Here is a 14138-nt window from a genome sequence, read left to right as displayed (position 1 = left end):
TAAAGACACTTTTCATGGTGACCTTTAAAATATCTCAAGCTGTGAACTAACTAGTCTGGAGCAGGGAGAATTCTTCAGCTCGAGATTTCAGGATAAATGAAGCACGGCACAGCACTTTTGTATGCTTCTGTGCATTTTAGTCTGTAAAATGACGCTAGTAGTGAATTCAAATCTCAGCTGCCTTTTTCTGAAAAGCTATTTATTTAGCCAGTTGAGACTAAGATGGTGATTTCACCGTTCTAAAGTTTTTCCTGTTCAGCTAAATGATACCTTTCTTTAAAGCATACTGCCTAGCTGTGGGCCAGGGTTCTATTTAGCATATACTGCCTGGGAGAGTGTGGTACTTGCAGGCATCAATTAGAAACTGTGACATGAAAGAGCCATTGTCTTTGGTGAAGCAGCTGCACCCTTAAGTTAATGACACTGACTTTTACACTGTAATTAGTTAAAAAACAGTTGCGAATGGTTGTCATATTAAAACAGTATTTTAACCGACCCATATTTTATTGAAAGTAAACTTTCCATTATGTTCTGTATTGTGTTTTTCTTTTGTGAATAAATGAAGGATGCACACTTTAAGCCTTGAGGTAAAGTGAAATCCATTTTGCCAGATACTGTAGGTCCACAAAGCTGCAGAGGTAGCAGGTTGGTTTAGGATGGGTAGATTGCCAGTGGGGTTTGCATGATGGAACTGTTAAGACAAAATTTTGGGTACTATTGTATTAAAGGAGTGTGTGTGTTCATACTAGAGTTTGAACAAGCTGTCATGTCAAAACTTGTCAGAGGGAAGCACAGAAGTGTATGAAAGAAAACATTGTCCTCTTGATAATGTTGCGAGGAAAACTACGCCATTCAGTTTTAATTACACCTATTAACGCTGCTTTGTGTAAAAGGCTTCCTGATGATGCCATCGCTAAGCCTGTTTTTCAGGACTTTGTGTACATTTCAAGCGGGCTGAGGTTTAAACTAGCTCTGTAGGTTCCTATATTGTGATTAAGTAAAAAGGAGATGATAACCAAGTATCTTGTGTCGAAGAGCAGTGAATGGCCTGGAAACTGCTGCAGGTTGCGTAATCACTGTGTGTGTTTGGTTAAAGGCATTGCAGAGTAGATAGCGAAAATAGGCAATTTCAGGTATTTATTTCAGGTTTCCAAGTCGTCGATTTTAATTCAGGCCACAGTGAGGTTTTTTTTCCTGTTCTCTCGCATGTCTATTTCATAATGCTGAAGTCGGGAAGAAACGGAACAACGATAATGAAAATTGGAAATGTGAATGTGGGTGAAATGGTAACCAATGTTGTTCCTATTCTAGGGCATTAAATAAAAAAAATAGGGGAGGGGGAGAAGCGCAAGCATTGTGTTAGCAGAGAGCTCAGCAAATACCATTTATATAATGCATTTGTGTGCACCCAGCAGCGTGGAGATGGCCACAGTAATTAGGAATGGGGAGTTTTGCCTCTTTGCAATTTTAAGGTGAAAATCAGTGCTGCTCAGAACAATGTAAATTGAACGGCATGTGATGTTTGCGATTTGCGTGTCCTGTAGAACATACTGCTGTGTTGGGGAGGAAGGAGAAGCTGCGTAGATATGTGTATGGATTGTGCTGCCTGAGATGGGGAAGAATAGCAGATAAGGTGAAAGGGAAGAGTTGATAAAGTTAGGCAGCAGGGGCTGTGTGCCTGGCTGAAGAAAACAAATCGCGAAGAATGTTTAAGTGTTTCCTTCCTGTTAGTTCTTGTAGCAAGTATCTTGCACTTAAAATAGATGAAGATACTTGTCAAATGCCATATGTAATTTAACTTTATGATCCTGGCATGGGTGGGAATGCTTACATGAAGAGTTAATGGATAAAACAAAAAGAGCAGTGGTGTGCACATGATCAGTGTCACATACACAGTGAATTGAAATTTAAAACAGCTGAGTGCCTACTGACAGAAGGGCTTTCACAGGTGAACTCTGGTAAAGCTTCCTGTAGAAACTGGGCACCATCCCTTCAGTTGTCTGCCTCATCGCCTCACGGGAAACAGCTTTTTCCCTTTTAGCTGAGTCACGAGGAGAGGGCATGCCGCCACACCATAGATGTGCAGCTTTGCGTTTCAGTGAATCAGCCTAAATCCTCAATGAACAAGTAGCTGCTAACACTGTAAACCCAAAACATGAGTCAAAATCCTTAGTCTTGTTTAGGGTGCCACCAGGATCAGTTGTCAAGTTCTGAAGTTGGTATGATTTTTATGCTGTGTAAGTGCTGTGACTAATGAAGTGTAAAGCAAAGTACGTCTTTGGGCTTTGGGTATTCAGAGTTGGCCAGCTTGACTTAAATTTAAATTTAAGCTAGAAAAGTACTTGGGTTTATCTGTGTTTCATTATAATAATTTTTCATGCAAGGTACTGTAAGAGGCTTTTCAATGGGTTTGAATTTTGACTAAAACCTCGTCATGTCACAAGCTGATTTTAGGAGGCCTGGAGTTACTGATATATGTTGCTTGAGAGGGATATAGCGGGGTCTGCCTGGTCGAGCTGTGGGCATTCTCAAGTGTGCACAGGCCTCCTCTTTGCACCTTTAAAATGCAAAGTGGCTGTTGGGAAATTCCCTCACCCGCTTTCTCGGCTCTGCAGTTCGGTACAGCAGAAATTGCACAAATATGTGTGCAGAGGGGTGCCTGGGCCTAGGGAGAACGGGGGTAGAGTGCTCTAAAGGACATGGCATAAGGTTGTGTTGGACCTGACACAATTCAGAAATGGTGTTGGATGTATTTAAGCAATTTAGTGTAAGTAAATACCAATTAACTAGCCTGCAGACAATTATTAGAGTAAACTGTGTGGAAAAGTACCTTCTCTTATGTAAATTTAGAGAAGCTTTAGCAGCTAGGAGAGGAGAGATCTGGGTGGGATGGTGGGTGAAGCACTTACATTAAGTTGGGAAGGTCGTGATTCATGCTTTTGTTTTACTCCCTTCATCTGTTTAGACAAATTACATTGATAAGCAAAGTATCACTGGTTGTGAAATGCGAAGGAGTGTGTGTGTCTTGGGGGAGGTAGGGAGGTCTGTTTTGTCTTAATCACTGTAATGCTTTTATATAGCATGACTCACTGATAATTGAGCATGTGGATTATGGCACTGTCCTATTAGTGCTTTTTTTCCTAGGGAAATTGAGCAGGTCAGGATTTGCTTTCACTTCTGCAAGGAAACAATGCCCTAGATTTGGAGGTTCTTGCCTTTCCCTTTTTGTTAATGTGGCCACAATGTGAAAGTGTTGCTCCCTTATTGCGGTTTGATGTTTGACAATGTGTTTTACACTTTCCAAAAGTACTGAATCTAGTAGCTGGCTAAGGCTTCCTTTGACAAATCAAACTATGCCAATAACCAGGGAGGGGAAAATGTTTTAAGTAGTAATTCTGCCTTATGAGGGAGTAATACCGTTAATCAGTAGGAAATAATGACTTTCAGGATATTTTAGAATTTGCACGACTGTCACATGAGAATAGTGTGGTTTGTTGTCTATTTTTTTTTTCTTTTTTGACAACTAGTTAATTTACCATAACAAGGGCTCAAAACATGAGCAACGGCATCTGCAGACATCTAGAACAACAGAGCTTGAATGCAAGAAGATGTTATCTTTTTAATAAGCGGCTTTCTGAATTTCCTTTATTTAGATTTTTGTCTGTCTTCAACTTGTATTTTCCGAAGCCTGGAAATCAGCTCAGGTGCTGTTCTACCTTCCTTTCCCCATGGAGCTTGTCCTCCACCACAATCCTCTGAAACCTCTGCTTTACAAGGAAGCAGATGTACCTATTTTAAGTTTTCTTGATAGCAAAGTGAGCTGGAATTCCCAGGATGCGCTGTTTTTGTAACTGGGCTAATGTAAAAAGTTGAGGGGCTGCGCCAGTTCTTGGAAATGATTCAAATATGAAAAAACATCTGCATGGGGAGTAGCAATTTATGATACTTGGAAGGCATGGGTTTCTTACAGCAGCTTTGCTGTCAAACCAGGTATGTTGCACAAGTACACCCTCAGTGAAACCCTAATTTGAGAATAGATTGCACAGTAATTATTTCTTCTATGGGGCAACCATTTGTGTGGCTGGTTATTTGGTCATTTTGCAATAACACCTTGGATTTGTGAGGTGAGTTCATTAAACATGTACGTGTAGGAGGAAAAAAGGTTCTGAAACATTCCATGTTTTTTTCTGTTAGTGCCTGACACCTTTAAAATATCGATGCTTGATTAAATATGAAGCCATTGACTCATTTATGCTTGTGTATTACCTGTGTAAACCGCCTCTAAGGTCAGATGTCATTTTACTAGAATAATATAGGGTAAATGGCTTTATTCTGTAATCGTTGCTTGGATGGGTGTAGCATTTAAGAGCTGTCTTTCAGCATCAGTTGCTTAGAACTGTGAGTTTGATCCAATCTCTCTTGTTCCCTGGATGGACCCCAAATCTGCAAATTGCTTTGTTCCTGTATTTAATGCAGAAACTGATTGCATCACTGAAGTTGTGCTTGCATTGCTTTTTGATTTATTTGGCCTCTTGTCTTATTAGCAGAATTGATTGTGGATGAAAGACTGAAGTGAAGAATCCAATGTAATTTTAATTGTTTTGGTAACTTGATCTTAATTTGCTTAAATGTCTTGTGTACACAGTGAGGAGCTAGGAGAATTCATGGAGGTGAAAGGTGCCAACAGCCCTGGGATCCTTGTACTGACCACAGGCCTCAGCAAACCTTTTATGCGTCTGGATAAATATCCCACGTTACTCAAAGAACTTGAAAGGCATATGGAGGTATATCTTATCAGCATTTATGTTCCAGCTTAATGATGATTTGACAACAATTATTTTAAAGGTACATGTCAAACATGATGGGACCCAAAATTACATGTGTTTGCTCTTCCATCAGCCTTCTGAAATATGGGCTGCAATGGTTTAAAACTTAGTGCAGTAAAACTTCCTGCAAAAACTAAACATTTAAAGTTAAATTAGCCAGAGAAGCTAATCTTCACTACTAGAACAGTCTTGCAAGGTTTTAGGTTGACTTGAGATTGAATGCATCTGCTGCATAATACTTGAGGCTACTTTCTCTTGTAGAAAGCGTGCTGCTTTTCGTCTTAGGACCTCAATGTGTCAAACACCAAAGTAGTCCCTTTGGCTTTTACTGAACACTGTCCAAAAATTATCTTTCCAGTATGGGAAAGTGTTTGAGGAGCTACTGTTTCTGCCCTTGCATTATGTAGGTTAGATTTTTGGAGTGTGAAGGAGAGAGAGAAATAGAAAGCATATCGGTCTTGTTATACAATTTGGTTTGTCAGTCAGAGCGTACTAGTCTGTAAGGAATTTAGTTTGTGGCAAAGCTAACATGCCAAATAAAACTCTTTAAAATAAACACTTTCCTATTAGGATTTCAAAATCTCTTATCCACTTGTAAAACTGCCTTGGGTCTATTTTAAGCCTAAATAGGAATGACACAAGTGTGTCTTCATTTTTACTACAAACAAGACCGTCAAGAGCTTCATGTAAGAATAAGAAGGCTGTGAAAAGAGAGCAGATCAGTCTACAACTTTTTACAGAGTTGTTTATTGTTTTTAGTGAAGTGTCTAAAAACTTTTTTTATTTTAATACAACTAAATCTTTTCTCCATTGTTTTTAGGATTATCATCCGGATCGTCCAGATATTCAGAAATCCATGACTGCCTTCAAAAACCTTTCTGTAAGAGTGATAAACAATAGATAGTATATTTTAAGTAGAATATTTTCGAATTTCATCCCCCTCTGGCGCTTTAAAAAAGCAAATGTTTTTTGAAAACGTATAAGAAATTTGTGAAAGCCGGGAAATTAATACTGTTTGTGGGCAGAGCTAAGGATAGTAATTTGCTGGGGAGTTATAGCAAATACACTATTGATGTAGGAGCCACGCAAAGCATTCTCTGCTCTTGGTCTCCACTCACACTTGTGCTTTGTTTTCCTTTCTACTAGTGCAAGCATAACTAGTGTCCTGAGTAAGGGCTTCTTTACAGTAATTGAGCTGCAGCGAGCATATACTTAATTCAGTCTCAGTAACAACAAACTCAATGTTTTGTGCTTCCTGTTAGGGGTGCGTGCTGGTGGTAACCTGACATTTTCTAGTTTTTGGTTTGGGGATCCCATTGTGTTGGGTGCTTTACAAACAAGAGAAAACAATTCTTATTGAGAAAAATTCAAATGAATGAGAGTACAGCTAGTAGAGCAGATCAGAGACATTTTAATAAAAATAGGAACACGGTTATATGTGGTTTGCACAGTTGGCATAGGTCTTTTATCACTAAAGATAGGTGCTTTGTTGTATAGTCACATGTATTTGTGATAGCTGTGTTACTCTTTTCTGCTGAGCCTAGCAATTTGTGGTTAGAAGTACAAAAATTTAAAATGTAAACGAAGGAGAAATTTGAGAAACAGAGCTATGGCTATGAATTTGGAATGGTAATTGAAGTAAGTGTATTGAAAAGAGAAGAATGTTGAAGTTAGCAAAACAACTATTTTTTAAGAAATACTGGTAGTCATCTAAATGAAATTCTTCAAGTTGGGTGCTGTCTGCTGTACTACAAACAGCAGTAAATACAACTGTAGAGGTATTTCTACTCTTAACCTGCTCCAAATTGATAGAGTTGATAGAGGTGGTGTTTTTCCCTGTGTTTGTTAGGCACAATGTCAAGAAGTACGGAAACGGAAAGAACTAGAACTACAAATACTGACGGAAGCTATCCGTTGTTGGGAGGGAGAGGATATTAAAACACTTGGCAATGTGATTTACATGTCCCAGGTCATGATTCAGTGTGCTGGAAGTGAGGTAATTTCCTTCTCATCTTTCCTTCTCATCTCCTCGGTCTTTTCATTTTGAAGAAAATTAATTATAATCATTTTGCAGCAGAAATAAGCAGAATGCTTCAGAGTTACTAATCTAGACTAAAATCTTTCTCTACTGATTTAAAGCTTTTATTACAAAGCCTGGAATAAATTTCCTTGAAGATGGATGGTCTCATCTGTAAAACTTACTGAAACGGAACTGAATCTAGCAGTTACAGATATTGTAAGATGATTTTGCAGGACCATTTTCAAAGTGCATAATTAAACAGGATTTTTCACATGTAGTTATGTTACAGGATCATTTTGTGTAGCAGTAATTACGGGGTTTGTATTATAAGGTGTCTTAAGGCACACTTGCTGTTTTGGGCACTTGGCTTAAGTAGAGATTTTCAAATACAAGCTTGAGAACCAGGTGTTTTGGGAGAAATAGAGTAAGAAGAGACATTAGAAAGTTTAAGGTGACACTGTGAAGTCTGGGGTGATTTTTTTAAGAACATCCAGGCACACAACGAAAATGCTGTCCTACCAGAAATAATGTTAAAATAATCTTAAAAGCAAGTGCCAACAGAAGGAAAATATTCTACAGATTATAGACATGTTTTTACTGTGAGTTGTTCCCTGTAAAATCAGTGAAGCTTTGAACCTGGTGGGGGCTTTGGAATTGCAACCTCATTCAGTCAGTTTCCTCCCTTAGAACAAAAATGTCCATAAATATGAAGAAAGAGAAAATTGTTTATGCAACTGAATAATTAAAAATTTGGCAACTGATATCTTCCAGGTATTTTATTAGGTCTTAAAATATAGAAGATTCAGTAAAGCTGATAGTGCATCTTCTGCAGTCAAGTCTTAAAACATAATAAAATACCACCCTACCTCCCACTCTCATCATGAGTTTAAATGTCAAATTTAAATGACTTGTAGAAGTTTTTACATAGCAGTACAGGTTTTTGACTAGGTATAGAATGGCTTCATTTGTGCAAGCACTTGGCTTTGGTTTTGTCTTTTTTTTTTTTTCCGGTCCCTTTTTTTTTAAATTTTATTTATTTATTTTAAATTATATAGACCTTTTTAAATGTTTACTGAGAAACAGAAACATTGAAACTTGGTAAGGACTCAAGGACTTGAGACAGTGACTTTGTCAATGGATATATTTGTTTTGTCATTAAAATTAAAACATAACTCAATGCTTCTCTCTTTCGTTGTTTGTCTGTAGTGGTAGATCTAAGAGAGAACCTTCTCCTCCCATAAAAATATCCACAAACAAAAGCACAAAGGACAACTTCATAAGTGAAAGCAGCAAATTAAAACCATAACCAAGTAATGAGGGCTTTTTGTTGCAAATATAAGCATTATTACTTTTCTTTTGTATTCTTTTTCTACTCTGGATCATAATCCAACTTAATTAAAAAACCTGATCTCTCCAATTTGAAACACCATGGTCTTGACATTACTGTAACAGCATCCGTCTAAATTCATATTAAGAAATCTATCCAATGTGTAATTTTGGTTTTGCTGAAATTGGCAAAACAGTTGTTATCATATTAAATAAGGTCAGTATTTCACCCAGACTATAAAATTTTTATTTTAAAATATTAGGCTTTACTCTCCAGGAGGAAGCATAGGCATGTGTTATTATCAGTTTTCAAATAGAAAATCAAATAATTCTATCTTTGATTTTTTTCAAGTTCTACAGACAGTTAATTTTGTCAGGAGTAAATATTTGTTGAGTAATTATGGAGTAGTAACATTGGTGTTAGTTTCTAATAATATAAAACAAAAAAACTGGGGAGGGGGCTTGTGATGTCTTATTTACCTTTTCATTTTCTTTTTTTGATAAGGAAAAGAATGAAAGGTATCTTCTTCTCTTCCCTAACATTTTGCTAATGTTGTCTGCCAGCCCGAGAATGAGTGGGTTTATCTATCAGGTAAAGTAATATATGTACGTATGTGTATAAATGTGTTGGGGGAGGGGGAGGAAGGGTGTTTAGTTTTTTCCAAATGGTATTTCATATGAAACTTGGAAGGATTATTAAACTTCTGCATTTATAAAGATAAAAGGTAATTTCTGCAATAAGAACTGGTCATCTGTTTTATAAAATTCTGCACTAGAAGCCTGGTGTTTGATTTTTGCAGCTGTGACTATCAGCAGGGTTTTTTTACCTTGTTAGTAGTAGCTGATGAGTGGAAGTGTTGGTAGCTTTTTAGATCTACATAGGAAAACAGTGCTGTTGTACAGGTTTGTTAGTGCACTTTGCTGCTCAAGTCTTGCCAAAATTACACAGCACTCAGCTTTCCTTGGTGTGAGTTAGGCTGTTGTCATCTGTTTCTTTAGGCATATCTACATTAGTGTTTTATCTTTGAAATTAATCTCTTTTTTTCTGTTTAATGATCTTTGAGTCACAGCATAGAAGTTTGTTTCGGGGCTGATAGACTAGGTTCGCTCTGGGTGAAGCTGAACTGGAAGGCATGCTCCAGGAGTGCGCTTGATCTGCTCCAATTCTGCGAGCAGATCAGGGATGTGGACTGACGTTCAAGCCCTGGGCCCAGCCTAGGCCTAGCAGAGCGTAACACCTCCTGAAGTGCATGCAATGTGGGCATCAGGTCCTTAGCACCAGGTGTTTCACTGCACAAATCCTGCACTTACTGCTGCTAGTCACATTCTTTGAGCTCTCTACCAAGTTTCCTGGCTGAATACTTGTGCCTATTTCCCCACTACAGAAGTAGAGCATTTGCTGTAGTGCAGGAGGATCAGTGCTGATGGGGTTGGCTCCTTTGTAGCTCTAGAACACATTTGCAGAAACACTTGCATTTTGGTGTGTAGTTCCAAAGACTCCTGAAAAGTGAAGCTAAAGCAAATGAACAGTCCATGACTTCCTAAAATCTTTATAACTATTCTTCAAGTATTGCTGTGTTGTTTCCAGACATCACAGCAGAACACCAAAAGCAAGGGGAAAACTGCAATAAAGTTCTAAAAGGAGCCAGAGATTTCACCTGCTCTGAGTACTTCTGTAAATCAGCCTTTCAAGCAGTTTCTTTCTCCTCAGTAGTGATATGCCTGCTTGAAGGAATGCTGAAGTTTAGTCATTTGGGATTCCTACATGATCAACCACAGCCAGTCACAAACTGATTTTTTTGTATGTTTTGGGTTTGTGTGGGGTGTTTTTTTTTTTGTTGTTTGTTTGTTTGGGGGTTTTTTTGTGTGGTTTTTTTGGGTTGGTTTTTTTTTTTTTTTTTTTTTTTTTAATTGAAAGCAATTACATTCCAAAATTCATGTTTGGATTCATATCTTACCTGCCAGTAGTAGCTGAGACAATGTTGCATTAGGTGATTTAAGTGGACAGTCAAATTTGTTAGCTTTGTGCCATTCTCCAGAGTTTTTGGCCAGTGCTTTATCCAACATGGATGGAAAAAGATGCTAGAAAAGTTAGGTGAGCTTCATATTCCAAATGGCACATCCAGAATTTCTGATGAAGGTAGATTCTTGCATGCTGTTTAAAGGCAAATGACTAGAGATTTAGTGTGGTAACAAACAATATGAAATGAATCCGTCAGGCTTTATTTTGCCCTCCTGTTGTACATCACTTATTTCTTCCCCTTCCCTCCTACCGTGTCCCCCAGGAGCACAGCACTGTTCAGTAAATAAGCAATTTTCTGTGCATTTGTCTTCTACTCAGTATTGTCACAGCCCTTTCTTAGTGTTTGCCATCCAGCCCTCTGCTGAATGCAAGACTCTTTAATTTCCTCATAACCTCTTCCCAACACTGAGAAATACTAAAATTTTAATGACTACATATTCACAGCAAAGTAAAACTATTACATCACTGTTTGTGTCCGAGACAGTGGCTCAGAGCTGTCTGGATTGCATGTGGGCCACCTGGACTTCCCTTCTGAGATTCTTGTCTCACAACTGGGATGGATATGGACAGAAGATGATGCAACTCCCTCAGTCATTCCCAGGGAAATGATGCCACTGGAGGCAGCATCCTACATTACCCCCTCCCTGTATTTCTGAATATTCAATTACCAGCAAGCTTCATGTTTTCTGGCTGGTAGTGCTGATACCTGCCATGCTGGCTAATGGGGAGAACTTTTAGCAGTGGTAAACTGAAGTCCCAAGGGGCATAGACCATACGTCCTAGGAGGGCTTCACAATTGTTTGTTGGAAGATGGGAAATACAAATGATTCACAAGTTCAGTTCCATTTTCTCTGTGTTTTGCTGGCTTTGTACTTTTTCTCTCCATTGGTTCAGGTGATCTTTGTCCTTTGTCACCAGTCTTTTGTTTAGTGTATCCCCATATTCCATTTCCACCTACATCAGCACTTCTTGCACCTCTCTTTAATTGTGGTTGTATACTGTGTAATTCATTAACCAGCGAACATGGAAAAGCAGAATGAATTTTAGGCTGCATTGTAGTGCACAATGCCACCATGTTTCCTTCAGTGGGGAAGCTGTTGCAAGAAAACTCTTCCTTTCTCTTTGGCATCTTGGTCTTGAGCATGCCCTGTGCATACAGAATATCAAGTGATTTTTAGTTTCAAGTGTCTAAGAAACCTTTGTCCATTCTGCAGTCATTAGGAAAGAAAGAAAAGAAAAAAAGTTGTTTTCTTCTTGTCCTTCCATTGGAGCCAAGATTCCAGAGTGCATAGTATTTGCGCTTTTGCCAGCATGTGCTGAATAGTGTTTCTGTGCAGGAGAATATAGGATCTGTCTTAAACTTTTATTAAAGTCGCATTTTCGGTAAAGCTTTTTCATCATGAGTCGCATTTATTCTTCTGTGTTTCTGAAGGGTCAAAAAATTAGCTTAAACTGACTTTTTTTTTCCCCAGCTTGACTGGGTTTAAAATGAGAGGTTATCTTCTGCAAAATAATATGTTCTTCTGAAACTTTACAAATTTAAAGATGTTTTTACGGCTCTGGGTTTTGTTCCTCAAAGTACTTCTGTGAGCAAATTTAGTAGTGGGGCTATTAGAGACGTAAGTCTGCAGTAAATAATTGATGCATTTGTTTAATGAACTCTTCTTTTCTAAATCAACTTGTACTACAAACCTTGTTTTGAGAGCTAACCAAACAGTTTGCAAACAAATGTGCTTAAAGATGAGTCAGCATTGCCTCTCATCATGTAATATGGATGACCTTGAACGTTTCAGTTTCATGAACCTGAGGCTGTGATGAATGACCACTATTACATTTGTACAGATTTCGTAGCCTGCATAGGTATCAGATAGACTGATACTCTGTCACAGGTGTCATTCGCAGAAGTTGAGCATGTTAAAAACTTCCATTACAAGGTGTTTGTATCGATTTTTAAATGTTTTTAACCCATCGGTGTGTGTCTGCCAATTTACTGTGTAAGTTTTTGTTCAGAGCTTGAAGTTAATAGATACGGATATGAAGTTAAGATATTCTTGATAATGTTTGTGTGTTGGATTTAACTTCAGTATTACTGCCTTCCCCCCCCCCCCCCCCCCCCCCCCCCCCCCCCCCAGGGAAAACTGCCAACAACAGGAATGACTATCACAAAGCTAGAAGACACTGAAAACCATAAAAATGCATTTGAAATATCAGGTATCGACTAAATATTTTTATTACTTACTCCAGGATATGCTATTTCAAACATCACATGTTCTGTCTGAACAGAGGGGAAAACTTTTTCATTGTGAGGGTGACCATGCACTGGCACAGGTTGCCTGGAGAGATCTCCATCCTTGACAATAACCATAAGCTCTCTGGCACAGGCCTGGGTCACCAGCTCGAGGTGTCTGTGCTTGAGCAGGGGGTGGATGACCTGCAGAGGCCCCTTCCAGTCTCAGCTGTCCTGTGATTTTACAAATTTAGTAAAGCAGTTACCCAGAGCCTCACTTGAAAGCTTCTTCTTGCAGCTTGTCTTAAACAGTTCACAAACTGTCTTTGCATAGGATTCATACCCAGATTTCTGCATTTTAATGAATGGAGGCAGTAGCCTTGGGGAAGGTCCTTTACAATGAAGCAGTTCAAAGTATGCTACTCACTGGAAGAAAGGGAATTCCAGAGGCTCTGGAAAAGCTTTAAGCAGAGCTTTCTTCTAGAAATGCTCCACCTGTTTCCCGAGACCTTTAGCATCTCTAATGCTAATGATGGTTGCTGTTGTGCATACTTTGGGTAATTTCTGTCTATTAAGTCATTTGTTTCAGCATGTGCCTAATATCCTTGGGTGATGTAAAGGAGTAGGAGCAGGGTCCACACAGTGGAGCTTCATACCTTCATTCATTTCCTGGATCAGTTCTGCCTCCAAGCAGGTTGCATTTAAGCAAAGTCATTCTGACCCTCTCAAGTGGCAGGCAGTATCACACATCAGTGCTATGAGGCAGAGGGGAGAAAGCTGTTGATGGTGCATGTTCTTGAGACAACAGCTATGAAGCTGAGCTCAGATGAGGAATGTGATGGGTTAATGTGGAATTAACTGCAGAAATTAATCTATGATTAAGATTTTCACTTTCCCAAGTGACTTTTGCCCCTGATTTTTAGATTCAGACCAACTTTGTGACTTTTTCTAAGAGAAGATGGGTGTACTGTGTTTTATAACTTCTCCTATGTTGAAGCTTACAGACTCAAGAATGACGTTTTAGGCTATATGCTGGCTTTCCTGGGGGGAAGATGGAGAAGCGTAAGGCTACTAGATGAGCCTGTCTCCTACATCTATTTCTTGTCTTTAAAGGTTGTGTTTAATTATTAGAGGTGGGGAAAAACATATAACTCCTATACTTGGCACAAGAACAAATATATGGAGGAAATGCCTGTCATAACCTGTGAAAGAGCGATGCTGTTGTACTGAAAATATGAGTTAAAATTTTTGCTTAGTACTATGGGGATAGAATGTTTTAGGAAATGAGCATCATTATAATCATGTCTGATAGACTAAATTGTTCTTCTGTGGTTTCCTACATCTTCTGTTTTCTGTCACCTAGGAAACATGATTGAAAGGATACTAGTGTCTTGTAACAACCAACAAGATTTGCATGAATGGGTGGATCACCTGCAGAAGCAAACCAAAGTCACAACTGTTGGGAATCCCACCATTAAACCTCACTCTGTGCCATCTCACACGGTAGGAAAGAGCTTCTGGATTGAAGTGAATGAGCAGTGTATGCTGAATTAGGTCATCTGGCAAATATACCACCATGTAAAGCATTTTTTTAGCCATTAGTAACAAGAACTGCATGTTATAACTGTAGTTTAATGGGTCAAAAGATCATTCTGGTTTTAATTGTGTGAATAAAGAATAAAATGCTTAGATAGTGGTGTAATAGTTTAACAGGGT

The 14138-nt window shown here is 38.6% G+C and overlaps 1 protein-coding gene across 5 annotated transcripts in view; it reads left to right on the top strand.

Annotated features, from left to right (window-relative positions):
- The window catches only part of ARHGEF7 (Rho guanine nucleotide exchange factor 7), a 123053-nt gene that overhangs the window by 83820 nt on the left and 25095 nt on the right, over nucleotides 1-14138 (top strand). For all 5 annotated transcript variants that reach the window (XM_030477690.1, XM_030477692.2, XM_030477691.1 and 2 more), the window contains 6 exons: nucleotides 4646-4784; nucleotides 5647-5706; nucleotides 6676-6822; nucleotides 8678-8764; nucleotides 12328-12406; nucleotides 13786-13925. In XM_030477690.1, coding sequence (XP_030333550.1) covers nucleotides 4646-4784; nucleotides 5647-5706; nucleotides 6676-6822; nucleotides 8678-8764; nucleotides 12328-12406; nucleotides 13786-13925 — 652 coding nt within the window. The remainder of the gene's footprint in view (nucleotides 1-4645; nucleotides 4785-5646; nucleotides 5707-6675; nucleotides 6823-8677; nucleotides 8765-12327; nucleotides 12407-13785; nucleotides 13926-14138) is intronic.

Source organism: Strigops habroptila, chromosome 2 (genome assembly GCF_004027225.2).
Source record: "Strigops habroptila isolate Jane chromosome 2, bStrHab1.2.pri, whole genome shotgun sequence".
In the NCBI taxonomy this organism is placed as follows: Eukaryota; Metazoa; Chordata; class Aves; order Psittaciformes; family Psittacidae; genus Strigops; species Strigops habroptila.
The sequence above is the reverse complement of the archived record's forward strand: the minus strand, read 5'-3'. Positions and strand labels throughout refer to the sequence as shown.